This window comes from Typopeltis vanoorti, chromosome 16 (assembly GCF_054136105.1).
Source record: "Typopeltis vanoorti isolate ZY-2024b chromosome 16, IOZ_Tvanoo_1.0, whole genome shotgun sequence".
NCBI lineage: Eukaryota > Metazoa > Arthropoda > Arachnida > Uropygi > Thelyphonidae > Typopeltis > Typopeltis vanoorti.
Genome location: NC_143564.1, coordinates 18094199 through 18114827, shown reverse-complemented (window position 1 = coordinate 18114827; position 20629 = coordinate 18094199). Strand labels below are relative to the sequence as shown.

At 34.8% G+C, this 20629-nt stretch overlaps 1 protein-coding gene across 1 annotated transcript in view; it reads left to right on the top strand.

The window, feature by feature from the left end:
• The first annotated feature begins 231 nt into the window (after nucleotides 1-231).
• sotv (exostosin glycosyltransferase sotv) overlaps nucleotides 232-20629 on the top strand; it is a 159711-nt gene continuing 139313 nt past the window's right edge. The window contains exons 1-2 of the mRNA XM_090405934.1: nucleotides 232-444; nucleotides 11525-11878. Coding sequence (XP_090262060.1) covers nucleotides 11577-11878 — 302 coding nt within the window. The 5' untranslated portion in view covers nucleotides 232-444; nucleotides 11525-11576. The remainder of the gene's footprint in view (nucleotides 445-11524; nucleotides 11879-20629) is intronic.

The window sequence follows — 20629 nt, the reverse complement described above, 5'->3', positions numbered from 1 at the left end:
TATCTATATCTATATCTATATATATATATATATATATATATATATATATAGATATAGATATAGATATAGATATTGATGGAATGCCACCCTTATAAATTCATTTTCCACCCTATAAGCGGTAAAATGATCCCTATGAATGTGCCATGGAATAATAATTGGGATCTGCTAAGAATCAGAATGAATGAATGAATGATTGGGTTCCTTGCCAAAGAGGGCAGCACATTTGACTTCAGTTGCTTATAGGAGAAAATAAATCAAATAAGTTAATCAAATGTTCCGAGATATGTTTTGGAGCTTTAATAGATTTGGCCGTGGTACGCATAACTTCAGGAAGATGCGAACGATAACTAGGTCAGAGCGATATATCTGTTTAATGTCTTTTACAATAGTTAAACTCGTCTCTGATTGTAGTATCCTCTGAAAGTGAAATCGTTTAGTGAGTTGGTAAGTAAATATTAACATAGCACAACGCATCCTATTAGTAGCTTACGTAGTATCCAAGATCTTGGCACTCTTTTCAGCTCAAAGTGCTTTTCACATATTAGTTATTAATTCTTTACAAATCCTAAATCCACCGATTCTTGATGATGTCCAGAGTATTTGACTGAAGTGATCCACTCTCAATGACTTCAGCTGCTATTTCACATCACAGTTTCATCTCCATGTCTTTTCTGAAAGAACTTTCATAAACACTGCATTATCCTGTTGTGTACCATTGTTATGCTACCTTCCTCTGAGCTAGTTAAAAAAATCAAACAGCAGCCGACCAACATTCCCTTTACAGTTAAACTGCAGACACTGAACTGTTTCCCCTCTTCCTCATTTGTTTCCTCTAGTTTTGTTTCCTGGAACAGTAATCCTGATTACTATTCCAGGAAACAAAACTAGAGGAAACTAGAGAAAACCCTGATTAAGTATTTTCCTCAAGAACTACAAGCAAAATTTCCATAAGCTACTTATTCCAACACTAATCTTCCCTGTTTTCACTTCTCCTTCATATCTGATAATACTGTACCATCATCTAAAGATATGATTAAACCTCCTGGTATCTCTCTTTTCTTCCATTTTGTATAGATGATCAAGGCAAATCTCCTTCCACTATGTCAAAACCTGCTCACGTCATGTCCCATTTGATCTTTTGCCACAAGGATATTAGAAAACTCCTGAACAGTATTGATATTAATAAATTATACTTGCCAAGAAATTATATTCTTGTTTAATTCTCTATCCAGGTGTAAACAGACATATATAATATGTCCATAATAAGTTTGTGCATGAAATATCTTCATGACTAAGCTACTTATAAATTGAGGCTGACTATTTCATATCAGTTGCCTTAGTATCCCATAATACAAAATGCATTTCCTTTCAGAAGTGCATAATACTATGTATTATGGGAGGTCATTTCCCAGACCAGATTCAATGTATATTGAAGTGCACTTTGCATTGTAGGATACTAAGGTAATTGATGTGAAGTCATCAGTCTCTACATACAATTAGCCTACTCATGAAGACATTTCACATGCAAATTTTATTTGTTTACTCTTGGATAAAGGATTAAATAAGAATATAATTTCTTGGCAGTTTTAATTTAATTTATAATATTGAAAAAGCTTTTTTGATATTAATAACTCCCCTAATTCAAATTGTGGTTTCTCTCCAGTCATACTAAAAACTTGTGCTCCAGAATTAGCAACACATCCCATATTGCTTATGTCGACTGTCATACTCATCTAACATTTAACCAGCATCATGAAGCGAACTTTATAAATTTGACCACTCTAGTTCCATGGAAGCTCTAACTAGTCTTGCACACTTTTTGACACAGATCATGGAAAAATTTGGAGACAGATTCATGTGGTGATTTGATATTTTTAAGCATTTGATCAAATCTGCAATCAAGGACTTAATACTCAAATGGCTATTGTCATATGGTTCTCATTCCTACTATTTGTGATTGGAATTCTGCTTTCCTTTCAACTTGCTCATTGCTTGTATGGTGGATGGTTTCTTTATTGGATTTCTCCCCCAATTCTGGAGTATCCCAGAGCTTTATGCCTTTCCTATGCTCTTCCTACTATGCATCAGTAACCTCTTGCTAATCTCAAATGCTATCCATAGCTTTGCTATTGAGACGTTTTTTTTTTCATTCATAAAACCCTTGTATTGCTCATATAATTCATGTTTCAAGATCTTTTGTGACCAGTGCCTTTAAAAACTGATTCCTTCACTATTCCCAAGTGGGGATGAAGATAATCTGGATGAATTTAACTGTTATCAAGACACATGCCTTTTTTGAAGAAAGCTGTTGCTTCACTTTTTCTTACTTTTGATAATATTTTGGGTACTTGTTAAGATTAGTTTTCTCTTCATGGTTTACATTCATAATAAAGTTTAATGGAATAACTACAGCACAAAGAGAAATCAACAGGTTTAATCATTTTAACATTTTGTCTTTGTCACAGAGACATCTTCAACTGGGAAACTTGAATATTTGGTCCTCCCACCCAACTACTAAGGTTAGCCAGCAGCATTCATAGAGGACATCCCTCATAAGTCTTTATATAGTCTAATTTCATTTTTTCCACTTATTATTTCTTGGGTGTTATTACAATTTTAGCATTGTATTCTTAACAGAGATGAAATATTGAAATGATTAAACCTGCTGTTTAATTAGTTCTCATTGTGCTAAGAACCATACTATTAAATTGTATTATTTCATGTCTCGCTTATCTTGACACAAATAAAAAATGACATTTCTTTTCATATAAAACATTACTTCTCTCCCAAACACTCTTGACTTAACAAGTTTTGGTAGTGCACCAAAAACCTCCCTATCAGAATGCTTAATTTTTTTCAAGAAGAGGCAGTCCACTCAGTAAATGATGCATCTCCCCCCCCCCTTTGTTTTCTCACAGATGTGCTGTTTCTTCATTAATTTTATTATTATTACTATTACATAATAGTAATCCAAGGAGGCTAAAGACTCATTAAGGGAGGGCACCTATTCTATAATTCTGTCTCCAACTGCAACTACCTTCATCATCTACACCAACGGCATCTACCGCCGACCACCACTAGTATTTTCACAGACAAATCATAAACATCCATGCCCACGATGGGATTCGAACCCCGCAGCCTTTTGGCTGGAGAGCAGATACGCTAACCATTTGGCAAACCAGGCCTGCATTTTATGTATAAATTTTATTTTATGGTATTTTATGCATTGTCTTTTTATATTAATAGTTTCTTGGACACTGTTCACTTGGAACTAATCACTGCTAGTCCTTAATTTTCCTCTAATCCTGTTAGGTCCTCTGATTTATCACTGAAATTGTCACAGCAATCTCCATGGCATCAGCAAACTCATCATGGGAGGTTCACACATCCAGCAGCGTACTTATCATACTGAACCTTAAAATCATCAATATTCCCTGTATTCACTATGCATTCTGGTTATGTTCCATGCAGTGGTGTCATGTACCCATTTCGTTTGGGTGTGTGCTGTCATGGCTTATGCGACCTGTGCTATAAAATTCACGTTGATTTCATCACATGATTGCATTTTTATCAATGTATGAAAGTTTCAAGAGTGTATAGCACATCACTGCTTATCTTAATTGTCTAATGCATAATTGTAGAATAACTTTGAATACTTTAATTTATCAATTAATTGTAACCAAATCTTGGCCCTTAGGTAATGTATTTTACTCTACTTTTATATATAAGGAAAATATTTTTCATTGTCTATAACAAAATAATCATTGAAAAATAAATGTAAAAACCAACAGAAAATATGATAGTAATACTTGAATTGTATATTTACAAATATTATGTATATGCGTGTGTTTGTTTTAAGATATTGTATATTAGAAGACAATAATGAAGGAGAATGCTATATTTGAATTACTCAAAAGGAGGATGAGGCTTACCTTTTCAACTACAATACTGTTTCCCATTGTAAATATTGGCAAAAAAGTTATAAATTTGTCAAAAATTATATATTAAAAACTTTTTTATATTATATATAAAAACTTGCCTACCACATCAGTTTACACTTCACTCATCCAAAACAGATGAAACTCAGAAAACAAAAACAGCAACTCGTGACAAATGGCAACGTTCAGTTGGATTTGTTGACTCAATAACCAATCACAGCTTCTAGGTGCTATTGTCTCAGAGCTCACCCTGCGAAGTTAATGACTTCATATCACTTGCCTTAGTATCCCTTTATCCAAGTGTAAGCAAACAAAGTTTATACCTGAAATATATTCAGGACTAGGGCAACTTGTATATAGAAGTTAATGACTTCACTGGCTCCCGCTGATGAGACCTCAATACAGGTCGAAACTGGTCTGGGTAGTGACCCTTCCCATAATACATAGCATTAGAAATACCTGTAAGGATATGTGCTTTGCAATATGGTATACTAAGGCAAGTGATGTGAAGTCATTTACTTCTATATATTCTATATATGAGTTGCCCTAGTCTTGATTATATTTCAGCCACAAACTTTGTTTGTTTACACTTGGATAAAAGATTAAACCAAGTATATAATTTCTTGGCATCTTTAATTTATTGTATAACAAGGTGGAAAAACTTCCAACAACCCAGGCTATTAACATGAATGTGATGCAATGTTTATGTGTCGAAAAGTGTCCCCTTTATGAAGTATTAGTATATTGTGTTTACTTTTAGGAATCATGCGAAGCCTGTCTGTTTTCAGCTACATGCCTTATTCATGCCACCAGCTTTATATCCATTCCCATTTGCTGTAACTTTTGTAATAGTTTTCCATGTAGTATTCTGTCAGATATCTTTGCAAAGTTTAGCTGTATCAAGGGTGTAGATATTTCTTTTATATAATTCTGCTGTCACTCTAAAATGTGATTAAATTACTAAGGCAGGATATGCCATTTCCAAAACCATGCTGTCCACCACAGAGTGTCATATTCCTGTCCTACCCGTTACTGGATGTTGATGGTTACCTTTAACCATCTTTTCCAGTCACTTTAGCCACCACTAGTGAGATATTGATTGGTCTGTAATTTGCTACTTCTGTCTTTGAGTTATTTTTATGTATTGGAACTATCTTCCTCTCATTTGGGACCTTGTCAGAGCTGAGACAGATTAAATAACTTCATCAGAGGCACTGGCAGTTTTCTTGTACATTTTGCATAGCACGGAGGCTGATGTACCCTCCAGTTTCACTGTTATATTCATCTTGATATTTATCAAGATGCTGAGCACCTCCTGTTCATCTACTTCATTTCTCATATCAACAGTTACAATATCTCCACCTGGATGATATTACTAAAAGTGATCACTTAGCAACTTAACTTCTTCTGTTGCATTTTTATCATCAGCATCGACTAAAGTCATCATTACATAATCCTTCTTTTTATTGAGCACATACCAAAAAAAACCTCTTTTGGATTTACTTTGGCTTATTTAACTATATTTTTTCTCTCATAATCTGATTTAGCCTTTTATACCATACTTATTTCCCATTCCTCAGTGAAGGATTAAGTATGTATTTATGACTAAATCCATTTGTGTTCATGGACCAGTGTGCCTGTTCTGAGGAATGAAAAACCAGAGCTTCCAGGTGAAAAAATACTATCTCCATATGAGACTGGCTAACTCACCTTTAGTCAAAAGAGACCAGATAAAGGTTCCTCAGGTTGTGGACAGGAATCGAACCCAGGTCTTTCTAACCAAAGGACTTCGTCTATACCAACTGAGCTATGGAGGCTCTTATACCATACTACTCACTCTTGACATCTTCCCTTTGACACTTTTATGCTTCATGATATCTAACACTGTTCTTAAATCCTTTGCCACCAAATTAATACTGCATCTCAGATCATTTGTACCCACTATCACGGTCATCTCTTCTACATTAAGCCCTCTCTTTATCACTCAAGTCACCTGTCTGTTGTTTCGCCAGAGGCATTCTACTCTCCATACTCTGAATCATTTGAATCTCCATATGTTTATGCCACTCATAACTTCATTTGCACCCACTCTAGCATCTCTCCCTCTCTCTTTTTCTCTACTCTTCTGTGTTATTTTCATGGTTTCATGACTTTCCGTCTTCTCTCATTTTCTTGCTCCCTCACTCTTACAATCTTCTCATTTCCTCTTAACCTCTCATTTTATGGTTTCTCAACTTCTTGTCACTTTAATTCTTTTTATTACTCTCTCATTCACCAACTTCTCCCTCTCACCTTATCCTTGCTTACATCAGCTAAAACAGTCACTGGTCATAATTTCTCTTTTGATGGCACTCAATTCAGTCTTCATTTCTTCCACCTCCTTACTGAACACATCCAATTCCTCTTGCTGGATTTGAAGTTCAGATATAAATATAAAAATACAAAAATTCAGAAAAAATACAGAATATAAAATTTTGAAGTGCAGAATATAAAAAGTAAAAAGAAAAGGGTGAATAAAGTTACTACTTGACATTTATCAGGATGAGACTACAAAATTTTTTCTATGGATAGTCATTCCAGTTTAAGGTTGGTCAATGTAAAAGCACTCTTCTGCACTCTCCTTGAACATTTACTCAAAATGACAATGATGTAACAAGTGGATATCAGACCAGAGGATGTTATGGTCAGTGTCCATTGCATGCTGAGCCAGGTCAAATTGTTCAGGCTTGTTATAAATGATGTAAGACAAGTGTTCCTGCAGTCATTTTCTCACAGAACATCCTATTTGTCCAGAGTTAGAATGAAGGGATTCACATGGAATGTGGTAAACACTAGGGAGGAGGAGCCTGTTTATCTTTCATAGTGAGTAACCAGGAAAGGAAGTATAATAACAGGAAAAAATGTGAGAATTAAATTATCTTTTAAGGATCTTTGATTCAGAGATTTCCTATGATGTATAGGAATTGGGACCTGCTGTACAGGCTCAGGCTTCTTAGGGACTAGCTTGTGAGTGTCACAGATATATTGAATCTTCTTTGAGGTGAATCCATTTGGATGGTGTCAATTTTGATCCTTGATCCTGAGATTGTAGCAGAGAACGTTTGCTCTGGTAAGTAACAATTTGATAATACCCAATTTTTGAGAATGATGATGGATTGAGTCTTGTATGTAATGGTTTGTGAAAGTAGGGTTATAGGTTTATAATGAACCAGAGTCAGTGGTGCACTCAAGATTTAATCTTGGAGGGGGCCGAGTGCTCAGGATTTAACCTTTGGGGGGGGGGGCAAGTTGAGTAGACGTTTTGCGAATACACACTACACATCGCATACGACCTATAACTGAGCATCTGCAGTGATCACTAATTCGTAAGTAGCACACAACATAAATTAAAAAAAAAAAAGAATTTTAATTAGGAAAAGATTTTTTTAAATTTTTCTAGTGTTTTTTCCTTTTCTTTGGGGGGTGCCTGGGCCCCTTCCCCCCCCCCTCTGGGTGCACCACTGACCAGAGTTATTACTACACTAGATGGAGTATGGGAGAGCAGAATGTTGAAGGCCAATTTTCTGCCCTTTCCTTTTCCTTAGTGGATGCAGGCTATTAATCTTGGTTATGAAGCCACATAGAGATACTTCAGATTCAGGCCAAATGGAATCAACATTATCCATATTGCATACCCAGAACGACATACAGCAATAGTTGTATTGAGGATAGTCTTCAAGATGTTACAAGCGAAAATTGGCTGCTGCAGGAGAAAGAGAACACTTCATAGTAGTACCTTTTGATCTGTTTGTAGAGTGTTTCTACAGTTAGAATGTCTGTCCTTTGATAACAACTGGAGGTACACTTGTAAATAAGGATTAAATGTTGAAAACTGACCCAAAAGGAAAAAAAAAATTTTTTTTTTTCATTTTGCTTATATAAGCTTGTATAATATATGCTTATATAAATAATACACCGAGAAAAACGAACTTATCATAATCAAATATAATCTGTTGCATCCCACTGCTAGGCAAAGACCTCCTTCACTTTTCTCCACACTTTCTTCTCACAGGCCATCCTCATTCATTTGTTTCCTTCTATTTCTATGATCTTATCTCTCCATTTCTTGCTCGCTGGAAAATCAAACTGTAGTAACGGCTGACTATATGCCCTCAGTTCCACTTTAATTGTTTGGGTTTGTGAATAACATCGATAGTTTTTGTGATCTGTCTAATATCTATATATTTTTGCTTTCTGACATGTTCTAAGTTTTTTCTGGTTTTTTCCTCCTCAAGTAACAAGTTTGGGCACTGTGTGTTAATGCCCAATGCTTCTTAGTAGACATTAACATCTAGATGGACAAATCACCCTATATCCACTGGCCCATTTGTGTAATTAATTCCATATTTGGGTCTTTCTAGACTGTATTTATAGATTTTGTCTGTTATTAAAAATATTTCTCCCAGATAAAAAGAAAGGTTTTATGAACATGTAGCCCACAAAAAGTTTACAAAGTATCAGTGAATTGACAATTCAGAAATAAGGTCAGAGCTGTATAACTGACCTCCACATAGCCCTTAAAGGAATGCAGAGAACTGATCAGGGCATCTGACCTAATGTTCAATCCTCAGCTTCTTGTGGTGCACCCTGTTAGGTATCTACCTGGATACTGAATGAATGAGAATGGGCTGGCAATTTGGGATTTAGCTGACCAAATTGTATTCTTATTGGATTAAACCCCAATGTAAAATGGTGCTACAGATTTTCATGCTGGCTTGGGTGTCACCTGGTTAAACAAGGTACCGTTGTTTTTGCCAGGGAACAAGGGCGAACACCGAAAAGTCAGCTACCGGAACAAATCCCAACTCAGCATCACCATAGTTCAAGAGCAGAGATAAGTACTATATCATATCATGAGGAGTTGGATAAGTACCAGATAATAGGGCTGACTGAAACAAAAAAGACAACCTGGTGAGAGTTTTCTAACCATTTAATGTTTTGAGACTTTAGAGAAAGCAATTGATACAGTGAAAAATGAAAAGTTGGGGATCTAAATAGCAGCATAGGAAATAACTGTCAGATATACAAAAATATTTCGGAAAAATTTGAAGAAGAGAGCAAAGCTAATAATAATGGCAAATACCTGTTGGATTTCTGCTCAGGATATGGACTGGTAATTACTAAATCGCTATGATACATGTTCCAACATAAAAATGTGCATAAATTCACATGGAGAGAAGAGGCAAGGAATAAGAAAAGTCTTATTGACTAAGTCATTGTTTATAGTGATGTTTTCTCACTGGTCCAGGACACTAGAGTGTACAGAGGATTTTAAATTGGAAGTGATCACCATTCTTGAGCAGGATAAAATTTAATTTCATATTGAAAAAAACATATATGAAAGTTTTAAAGCAAATAAAACTTGAGCTATAGTGTAAAATACAAAAACATAAAAAAAAAAATGAAGAGTTTGAGAACAGGAACCAAACTTTGGAGATTCAGTGGCAAACCTTGAAGAAAACATTGATTCATACAGAGAGGCATGTGGTAAGGTTGTCTGCAAGGATAGAAAAATCAGAACACCATTTCAAAAAATACTATTTGAAACAATTCGAAGATACTATGTTCTCATCCATTCATCCTCAACCATCTCTTTGGCACCGTTACGTCGATGATGCTTTTGCTTTTTGGCCACACACTGAAGATGAACTTTCCACTTTTCTACAACGGATAAATAACCTTCACCATGCATCCAATTCACTATGGAAAAAGAAAACTCTGGTACTTTACCTTTTTCTGGACATCCTCCTTACTAGAATGTCTTCTGGTACCTTATCTACAAGCGTCTTTCGAAAACCCACATTTACTGGCAGATACATTCACAAAAAGTCTGCGCACCACATGTCTCAAAAATTTGGCATTCTTAAATCTCTAATTCATAGAACACGTACAGTTTGCTCTTCCCCAATAATCTTACAACAAGAACTTTCCATCATGAAAATGTTAATGGAATCAAATGATTACAACTCCAATCAAATCCAACAGATACTTGACTCTTATGTTCCAACACCTACAGTTTCTTCAACAGTCCGCAGAGTTCCTATTCTGTACATTCCAGGAATCTCAGAACCTGTAGGTAGAATTCTGAAAAAGTATCAATTGATTCCAACATATATTCCTATCAACAAAATTTCTCCTTTATTACCTTCTACAAAGGATAAACTGTCTTCTCTATCTTTGGCTCGCATTTACCAAATACCTTGGGAATGCGATGTCTCTTATTTTGGACAAACTGGCCGTTCTTTGGAAAAAAAAGTAAAAGAACATCAATATTATATTGATATAACAAACCTCTGAAGTCTGGTCTGGCACAGCACAGTATTGGCTCTACTCATAGTGTCCAGTGGGATAAAGCAGTTCTCCTCCATAGATGCAGATTCAAATACGAACACTTATTCAAAGAAAGTTGTGAAGCTATCTTACACCGACCGAATTTAAATAGAAATGACTGTATCTCTCTCTCAAAGATCTGGGTGACTTTTATCTTATGTAAAAAACCATTTATCTTAATAGATTAAATTTGTTATTTCTATTATTTCCTAGCACGTGGCAACAATTGTATTTTAATAGGTGATCCACTGAACGTTTTGCTTGTATTCCATTCCTATTATTGTTACAGACACTGAAGATGTACTATTAATTTTAGTATGAAATATCTGTCCTTTTACTAATTAAAGATATCACTGTGGTTTTTACTTGTTGCTTTATTAGTTAATTACTATGCCACAGGTTCCACTAAAAGTTGAGCAAGATAGAAATTTTTGAGCTATTGGTCATGATTTTTGTTTTTATAAAATTCATTTCATGACAAACTACTTTGCTTATCTTTCAGTTCTATCATCCCCATCAGATGAGTGAAATCTTCTGAAAAGATGACAATATCATCAACAAATTTGAAGATTCTTGTATCTTTCCTAATATGTTAATACCCTTTGTTGGTCTAAATTGATGCATTTGAAATTCTGAAATCCTTTCAGAAAGGAAGAATAATTATAACCATATTTTTTACATACAGCAAGTAAAAGTTTTATACTGTGAAATTTCTTCTCAGAATAGTGGAAAAATAAAAAAAAATAATCTTTGTAATGTTTGATTTTGCTCAAATTAACAAATAAGTATACTTTAGAAAGGCTGAATAAACATTTGATATTTTAGAAACTACCATGAGATTAATGATAGGAAGAACAAACATTGATATCACACAATAACTGGATAATCATAAATGACTGTTACTTCTATAGAAGTATATGATGCCATAATTTATGTCATTTGTGTTGTGCAAAAGTACAATTTCAGAAGATATAGTCAGCTTCAAATCAGCACTTGGAGTGATTGATGTTTTGTAAGTTGAATAAATAGTAAATCACTGTAGTTAATGCACTAATATGAGGTCTGTGTAGTTTTCTTTTCTTCTTCTTCTTCTTTTTTTTTTTTTTTTTTTTTTTGGAGAATCTTTAATTGCAGATTCTTATATTAATAATTATATGTTTTCATGATTTCATTGGTTATTCTTTCCTAATTATACTAATCTTGCTTCATTTTTACAGACATGTTCTTGTGACCGAGCCTAGTGTTTTAAATAGAACTATATGGGAAAAAATGGCAGCTGTGAGGTATACTTCAAGAATGAGACGATTCACACTTCTCTGTAGTACTTTGTTTTTAATACCATTAGGCATTTTAACAGTTGTGCTTGCTTATTTCTGGCCATGGAGAATCTATCAGCCTAATCACCAAAAGTTTGAACTAAGAGAAATTGAGAGTGCACCTGAAATAAAGATATTGAGTTCTGTACAGAGCATTGATAGAACTGAAGAAACATGTGATTTTTATACATGCTTCAATGTTTATAGATGTGGACAAGCAGAAAAGATTTTAGTGTATATCTATCCAATTTTACGGTAATTTGTTTTTTAATTTCAATTTTCATAATTTAATGATATATATTTTGTTTTAATATCTCAACATTGTAGATATCTGCATAATATTTGTATAGAAGAAACTGTTATTGTTTGATATAATTATCAGAATTAACAGAAAAGATCATGATTACAGTTGATTATAGCAACCACCACCTAAAACAAACTAACTTGCTTACGAAAACTATTGAAAAGCTCCAATGAAAGCCTCATAGGTTATAGTGTCATTCAGTAAGGCAAATCATCTACTATTAGAAAACTATTCCTATTTTCCTTAGGTGTGTGTGAAAATGAATACTCTCTAAACATGTTTTATGCAGACATGTCTAGTCCTGATATTTTTCATCCAGCTTAGCATCATCACACATGGATAGTCTTAATTCTAGTATTTACACTTATAAATGCACACACAGGCACACATGAATAAGAGAAACTGATGTGAAGAAGTTCAGAAGTCATCCTAAATTGTATCACTTAGTGGGTTTGATTGAGCATTCTTGGTAATAGGACTGATGGTTTGAGAATAAGCATTTCCAAGATTTGAGACAGTTTTATGGATCCACCTTATTCAGATTAGGATTGTTTTTTATGACAGAGGACAAATAATTTTTGCTCTGATGTCTTTATGATAACCAAATATAAGATATGGCTATAAAATCTAAAGTATTTTATCTATGCCATGCCTGAGAAATTTTGATTTAGTTATTACAGACTAAAAAAGAAAAAAAAAAATTGTTCCCTTATCTACTGTTATAAAGGTTAGCCATATTCCTTAGATTTGATTGGTGTCTGCCAAATGCCCTGCAGTTGTAAGCTTTTCTGCTGTGGTCAAACAGGCACAACAGCCAAATCAGAATCTCTGAACATCTGGTGTCACCACTAATCCGTTGGAAGAGGTACACCATTCCTTGAATCTGCCCATGCTCAAGAAACAGTCCCAACCTGAATAAGTTTGGATTCATAAAGTTACTTCAGGTCTGGGAAATGCTTATTCTCAGACTTGTACTGCCAAAAAAAATGTCCAATCCCGTTTGCTTGGTGGCACAGTTTAGGAGTTAAGAACTTTGTTACTTCATATCAGTTTTGCTTACTTATTTAGAGCCTGCATACATTTATTTTTACTTGATATATTGTTCTCTGATGATGCCAATTTAACTTTGGCAAAATGTAGCATATATTAATTAAATCATCATCATCATCATCATCATCAAATTCCTGCCATGTACCCTCAAGGGGTGTACAGGATATGACAGTACTACATGAAAAAATTACATCATTACTAACTTCCTATCTACAATTTTCCTCCAAATCAGTCTGTTACTTGTCAAGACTCCAACATTATCAGATCTTATATTTCTATCGTCTAAGGCACTTTGTACCGTATCAATCCACCTATATCTTGGTCTTCCTCTGGGTCGTTTTCCTGCCAACCTGGCAGAGAACACTTGTTTTGCTAATCTTTCCTCTCCCATTCTATTTAAGTGACCATACCATCTGAGATTAGCTCTGCTAATGCATTCCTGGATGCTGACAATGTCAAGTTCTTTCCTAATATCCTCATTTTTAATATGATATTGCCATTGATGCCATCTGTTCACGCCTCTAATCTTTCTCAGGACTCTCATATCTGCGGTCTCTAGTCTTTGGTCAAGTGTTTTACTTCTGACCCAGCTCTCAGATCCATAAGTTAAAATTGGTTTGAACACAGTCTTGTATACAGCTAATTTAGTGTTCCGACTAATTTCTTTCTTATTCCATATGAATTTATTCAATTGACTTCCCACGATACCAGCTTTGCTGATTCTGTTGTCTATTTCTATATTTAGTTTACCATCTTCAGTAAAAATTGTGCCTAAGTAGCTGAAATGTTTTACTTGTTCCACAGGTTCTCCATTCACAAAACAGTTGACATTTTCAATGATTCTGCCTATTTTCATTGTCTTTGTCTTTTTATTGCTGACCTTCATACCATATCTATTACAACAGCTATTCAATTTAGTCGGAGAATCTTGCAGACTTGTAGCGGATTTATTTAGAAGTATAACATCATCCGCATAAAGCAAAGAGCTGACATTAACATCTCCAATTTTGATATCAGGTTTAATACCACATTCCTTCATAATGTGATCCATATAGATAATGAATAACAGAGGGGATAATGTACATCCTTGTCTCACACCAGATTTAACATTAAACCATCTTCCTGAACTTCCTTCAATTCTAACTGCTGACTCACAACTCAAATAAAGACTAAGTATTGCTTGATATAATGCCCCATTGACACCATATAACTGCAGCGTATTGAATATCTTCTCTCTTGGCACCTTGTCATATGCCTTTTCCAAATCGACAAAACTTAAATACAGATCTTTGTTATCTTCCCATGCTTTCTCGACTATTTGTCGTAAAGTGAAGATCTGATCCTGACAGCCTCTATTTAGCCTGAATCCAGCTTGTCCTTCACCAAGCTTTTCTTCCACAATTCTTCTCAACCGTTTCTCAAGTATACTTGCATAGATCTTGCCAGGAACACTCAGTAGGGAAATACCTCTGTAATTCTCACATGCAGTTTTATTTCCCTTTTTATATATGGGTACTATGAGAGCTCTACTCCAATCATCGGGAATTCGTCCCTCTGTCCAGGCTTTCTGAACTATGCAGTGCAGCCACTGTAAGACTTCTACCACCATACTTCAGCATTTCTGGTCGAATATCATCTACTCCTGCTGCCTTTCCACATTTCAGGCCTTGGATGGCTTTTTCTACTTCAAGTATGGATATGTATTCCTGACTGCATGCCTGGTCAGTGTTTTTTTTCACTGTGCTGTCATCACTGCTTGTTTCATTTAGCAGTTTTTCAAAGTAATTACTCCATACTTCAAGGATATCTTTTTCTCCTGTTTTCATGTCACCTTTATCATCTCTAATTCCTTTTACAGCACTCTTTCCTCCATTCCTAAGCTTCTTCAACAACCTCCAGAATATTTTGCCACCTTCTTGATATTTATTTTCTATATTCTTGCCAAAGTCCTCCCATGACTTTTGTTTAGCTAGTTTTACACACTGTTTAGCTTTCTTACATTTGTCTCTGTATTCTGTAAGAGTAAAAGCTGACTTATTTGCCAGGAACTTTTGATATGCTTTCTTCTTTTCCTTCACTGCCTCTTTAACTTCCTGTGTCCACCAGGGAATTCTGATTTTTTTATCCTTGCACACAACCTCACCACATGCCTCTCTGGCTGAATCAATCAATGTTTCCTTCAGAGTTTGCCACTGAATCTCCAAGGTTTGACTCCTGTTCTCAAACTCTTTCATTTTTTCTTCAATAATATTTCTGTATTTTAGTCTACAGTTCACATCTGAGAGCTGCTCAACTTTTATTCGCTTTAAAACTTTCTTACATGTTATTCTTTTCAATATGAAATTCAATTTTATCCTGCTCAAGACTAAATAGTGATCACTTCCAATTTCAAATCCTCTGTACACTCTGGTGTCCTGCACCAGGGAGAAAACTTCACTATCAACAATAACATAGTCAATGAGACTTTTCTTATTCCTAGCCTCTTCTCTCCATGTGAATTTGTGCACATTTTTATGTTGGAACATGGTGTTAGTAATAACCAGTCCATGTCCTGAGCAGAAATCCAACAGATATTTGCCATTATTATTAGCTTTGCTCTTTTCTCCAAATTTTCCCAAAATATTTTTGTATATCTCACAATCATTTCCTACTCTACTATTTAGATCCCCAACAAGGACCAACTTTTCCTTTTTCATTGTGTCAGTTGCTTTTTCTAAAGCGTCAAAAAATTCCTCCACTTCTACCTTAGTAGAACCTTCTGTGGGACCATAGGCACAAATAAGTCTCGTTGTCCAGTTCCCCATTCTCATATTTGCCCACATTACTCTACTTGAGACTGACTGCCATTCAAGAAGATTCGCCTTGTATTTTGTGTTGAATACTATGGCTACTCCTTCTTTTCCTTGATTGTCATTGCCTGAATATAACATTTTGTATTTATTGCTCAGAAAGATCTCACCAGTTTTGGTCTTTTTTGTTTCAGTCACCCCTATTATGTTGATCTGGTACTTATCTAATTCCTCAGCTAGCTCCATTTCTTTGCCATTCAGGCTTCTTACGTTGATAGTACCGATCTTTAACTCTCGTGATGTTGAGTTGGGGTTTGTTTTCAGATTTGTTCCAGTAGCTGACTTTTCGTCGTTTAATATTAATTAAATTATATTAGTTATTATATTATCTGTGTTGTCATCTCATTCCTAAAATTATCATTATGAGTAACAATAAGCACATACACTTAAACATTGGAATCATAAATAATCCATGGAGATATCTTTGTATGAAAGCTTGTTACTTGGGTAAGTTGAAAGTTTTAAACAACTCTATGGGCTGGCCTCTAGAACAAATTGGCACTTCTTTGACTTTATTCTCTGACACTAGTCAAGCTGTCCATATGTTAAAAGAGGAGCTCGCTGCTATGCTGAATGCCGAACTTTGAATAATCCTTTTAGATATATGTAATGCTTCAGCAGTAGTGGAACTTATAAAGAGGTAGCACATCTGGAAATTTATCAGTCTACTTTAAAACTCGGATTCCAAGCTTCAGCGACCACTTGAAAACACTATCCTCAAAGTAGAAGCCATATCTTTGCAATCTGTTCTGTATAACTTTCACACACATGAAAAACAGAAGAGCCTATAGCAAATAAATGCTGTGCTGTGTGTGGGCAGAGATCAGGAGTAGAGTAATCTGTTGATATACTTCTTGAACTGACTCCTGTCCACACACAGCATTTATTTGCTGTAGGCTCTTTTGCCTTTTGTATGCAGAAAAGTCCTTTGGAAATTTCATGGAGGGGCAGGGGAGACTCTTCCACAGGATTGAGATGGATGGAATTAGAGATGACAGGGAGTGATAGGGTCCGTGAGTATGCATTTGGACTATAAAGGGATGTTAAGCAGTTGTTGCTAGAGTTCCTGTAGATCTGGCAGAGATGAGAGGCATAATGTATGTTAGTTCTGCTGAAAAATGGCCATGGAAGTATTTGTAGTAGACACAAAATGCAGAAGCTGATCTTCTATGGGAAAGTGGCTGAAGAGAGTCTATAAGAGATGTCATTAATCAACTGAACTGCCCTTCTCTGAACAGTATCAAGAATTTTTAGGTAAGTTTTAGGTGCATCACCCCAATAATGAGAGCATTATTCCAAGGTTGGTCGGATTTGTGATTTATACAGAGTAAGTAATTGTTCAGCAGAGGTGCAATCTTGAGCAGGAAAAGGTTCCTATAACATTATCAGCTCTAAGTATTTTGAGAACTGATGATGCTATACAAGTGATATGATTATGCCATGAAAGGTTTGGAGTAAGAGTCAGGCCAAGAAGAGAGATTTGGTCTTGACGATGAGCTGAGTATTATCAAAAGTAAGTGAAGATCTGAGGTCTTTTTGTGAGGGGAAAAAAAAAGAGAAGCAAACTATGTTTTGTAAGCATTGAAGTTGACTGGATTATTTTCACTCCAATCAAGGATACTGTGGAGATCAGTATTCAGTATACTTATTATGGATGATCTTGAAACTTGATATGTTTGAGCACTGTAAGGCTTATCATACAAGTAGGATGAGTGGAGTGTGTTATCATCAGCAACACTCTGAATGGGGTTTGCAGTCAGTGAGAGCAAGTCATTTATGTAGATTAGGAAGAGCGTATTTCGACAATTAAGAAATGACATAGCTCTGTGGGACACCAGCATTAACAGGAAAAGCTTAACAGAGAACACCATCCAGCATTATACATAGGGATTGGCAGTGCTTTTTTTCTAGAAAAAAAAAAAGGTGTCAGAACTCATATTTTGTTAAGCTTTTTATTAAAGAAAATGATATACAAATCTTAATTTAAATGAAATATAAAGCAGCTGTTGCTGTCACAGAGTTGCATAAATGAATTCAATATAATTTATCTTCAGTATTTTTTATTTTAGACATGATCAAATGTAAAATTAAACAAACAAATTGAAATATACAACCAAAGACCAAATATAAAAGTAAATTTGTAAAAACATTATATAATTTAAGAGAAGTTCATAGTGTTTTCCAAAGTTTTGTCCAATTCTTGTTGAACAAATCGTCTCGACTTCTTTCTTTGCTCTTAATATCTAAGGCCGAATGTCATCCTCTAAGTAACCACAGATCAACATACTTTGAAGGATCGAAAAGTCTTAAAGGTGGTCCAATGAGTTTGATGAATAAAAGTGCCAAAACTGTTATTCTTCAATGAAGCTCTTGTTGGGGTGATAATTAAATTCATCTGCAAAAATCTGCATTCACATTCACTTGATGAAATGGGAATGGTATTCAGAGCATGTACCAAACACAAGAGTTTTTCTGGGTTTGTCTTATCAAGAATGTATTCACGGAATCCACAAATCATTTCTCTTTCATTTAGTTGGAGTCTGATTGACAAATTTCTAATTTACGCCTCTTCGAATGTTAGCTGAGCATCACTATCTTCAGGCCAATGTTTTTGGTCAAGCATGCGAGCCCAAAGTGCTAGCTCAACATCTTTGCTATCAAGCAACCTTTTTTTCAATCGACTCTTTCAATTTGGTATAAAATGTTTTTGGGTCAATAGGAGGATTATTTTTGGAGCTTTTTCGTGAAGTAAAACTCCACAAAAGCGCAGATCGCGTACAGCATCTGCAGCACATCTATCAAACTTGCATTTATTTTTTGATTTGCCTTGTAAAGGTTCATGTCACTGTCTTGCAGGTTCAAACTTAATTTAGACAATTCTTGGAGAGCATCACACATCAATCCTAGATCCAATAAAAAGTCTGTAGATGTTATTTTTCTTTTTAAGCCATCATAAGTACATTTATCATTTTTATATCTCAAAATGATGCACTAGAGATTCAAAATTATTCCACACAGCCAAAACTGAACGGAAACTATATGACACCCATTGAGTATTTAAAATTCTTCCAATTTTCAGCAGCTCAACCTCTAGTGATTCTGCACATAAATGCAACTCTCTACTGTTTTTTGGTGAAGCATGGTATAGGACATAAAGTTTATCAATAAATGATTTGAATCTATTGATTCCTGAAATTTCCTTTACAGCATCACTTAACTGATAATTCTAGTTTGTGATTAGCACAATTAGCACACTCCACTTTTACACCCTAACATTACAGCAGCACCATCGCATGCTAGAGAAACTATATATATATTTTTTTAATAATCTTCTGTCATCCCATAATAGTTAAGACATTGGAGTAAGGAATCAAATACACTTTTGCCATTATGTTTTCAAGTTCGATCAAGTCCAAAAATAAATGTATCAGTGAATTAATTCCAACACCTTCATACACTATGAGAGTGGTTTTATTGCTTATTGTTGATTCATTAATTATCAATGAAATTATATTTTTCAATTGAATGATTTCTTTCAACACATTTTTTCTCATTTCTTCACTTACTTGATTCATAATATTAATGCATCCATTTGTTGAATGAAGAATACGACCCATTTCAATTCCATTCAGTTCTTGCAGATCAATTTCACTTTCAAAATTATGGAATGATTAGTTTTCCTTTGCTACTTTATGTGCAGTTCGAAAAATTTTTGTGGTTATTTCTTTTTCACGAGATGATTTTAAAAAACCTTTTCAAGGGTATTTTTTTCGGCTTCAGAAACAATTTTTAACGCTTCTTTGTGTGCAGCAGATTTTCTGTGATTGAACATTTTTTTTTTTCGAAGTGAGCTCATCTGTAGCTTCCTATCTTTGCCAGAATATGTAATCTCATTGTTGGTCCATTCTTTGGAAATTTTCATTCCCATCTTTGTTTCAATTCCAAGAGTTCTAACTTTTCTGCAAGGCGTACAGCCAAGTTTCTGTTTGCAAATATACATCCATTCATTTTTTGAGCAAAAATCATTTTTTTGATCTAATGTCCAGCAATTCGGCCAGTCATTTTCAGTTTGGCCTTGCTCCTCAAGATTAGCCTGAGATGATTCGGAAACATCAACTGGCACCATTATTTCCATATTTTTTGACATCGTGTCTGTTATTATTCTGGGCTTTTTATTAATGGGACCGGTGGTTGAGAAGTAATTGGAAATCTTTTTTTTTTTTCAAACTTGGGTTTAGACTTTTACACTAAAAAGTAAAAAAAAAAAATGCTAAAATGTAAAAGAATATGAAAATAATGATGTTAAATTTACGTCAATTCAATAAAGATATTTTTTAGATAAATAAGTGTTTTACCGAAAATCTTTCGCATGTTGTCAATCACACGTCCGTACAGCCACAAACATAGATGCTAATGGAATGCACACATGTTATGTACGCGCAAACATTATTTCAAAAATTACTTTTGAAAAATTGAAAAAAACTGTAAAAAAAAAATGGGTGCCAAAATGCCGTTCCAGTGCGTTACGTCAGAAAAAAAGCACTGGGGATTGGTATGAAAACTGGCAATTCAATTAAGCAAGGACAAAGGCTGTTTAAATGATGGTAACTTGATGAGAAGACCCCAATGTCAGATTTTATCAAAAGCCTTGGGGAAGTTAACAGCAACAGCACAGGTTTCTCTAAACTTTTCCATGTAATGGGTCCAGAGGTGTGTATGTAGGCTAGATTTCATCTGAGGGCAGAAGGGCATCTGATATCCACCAGGTGCCCTTTTGCCATAAGCATTCCTACTATGATCAGA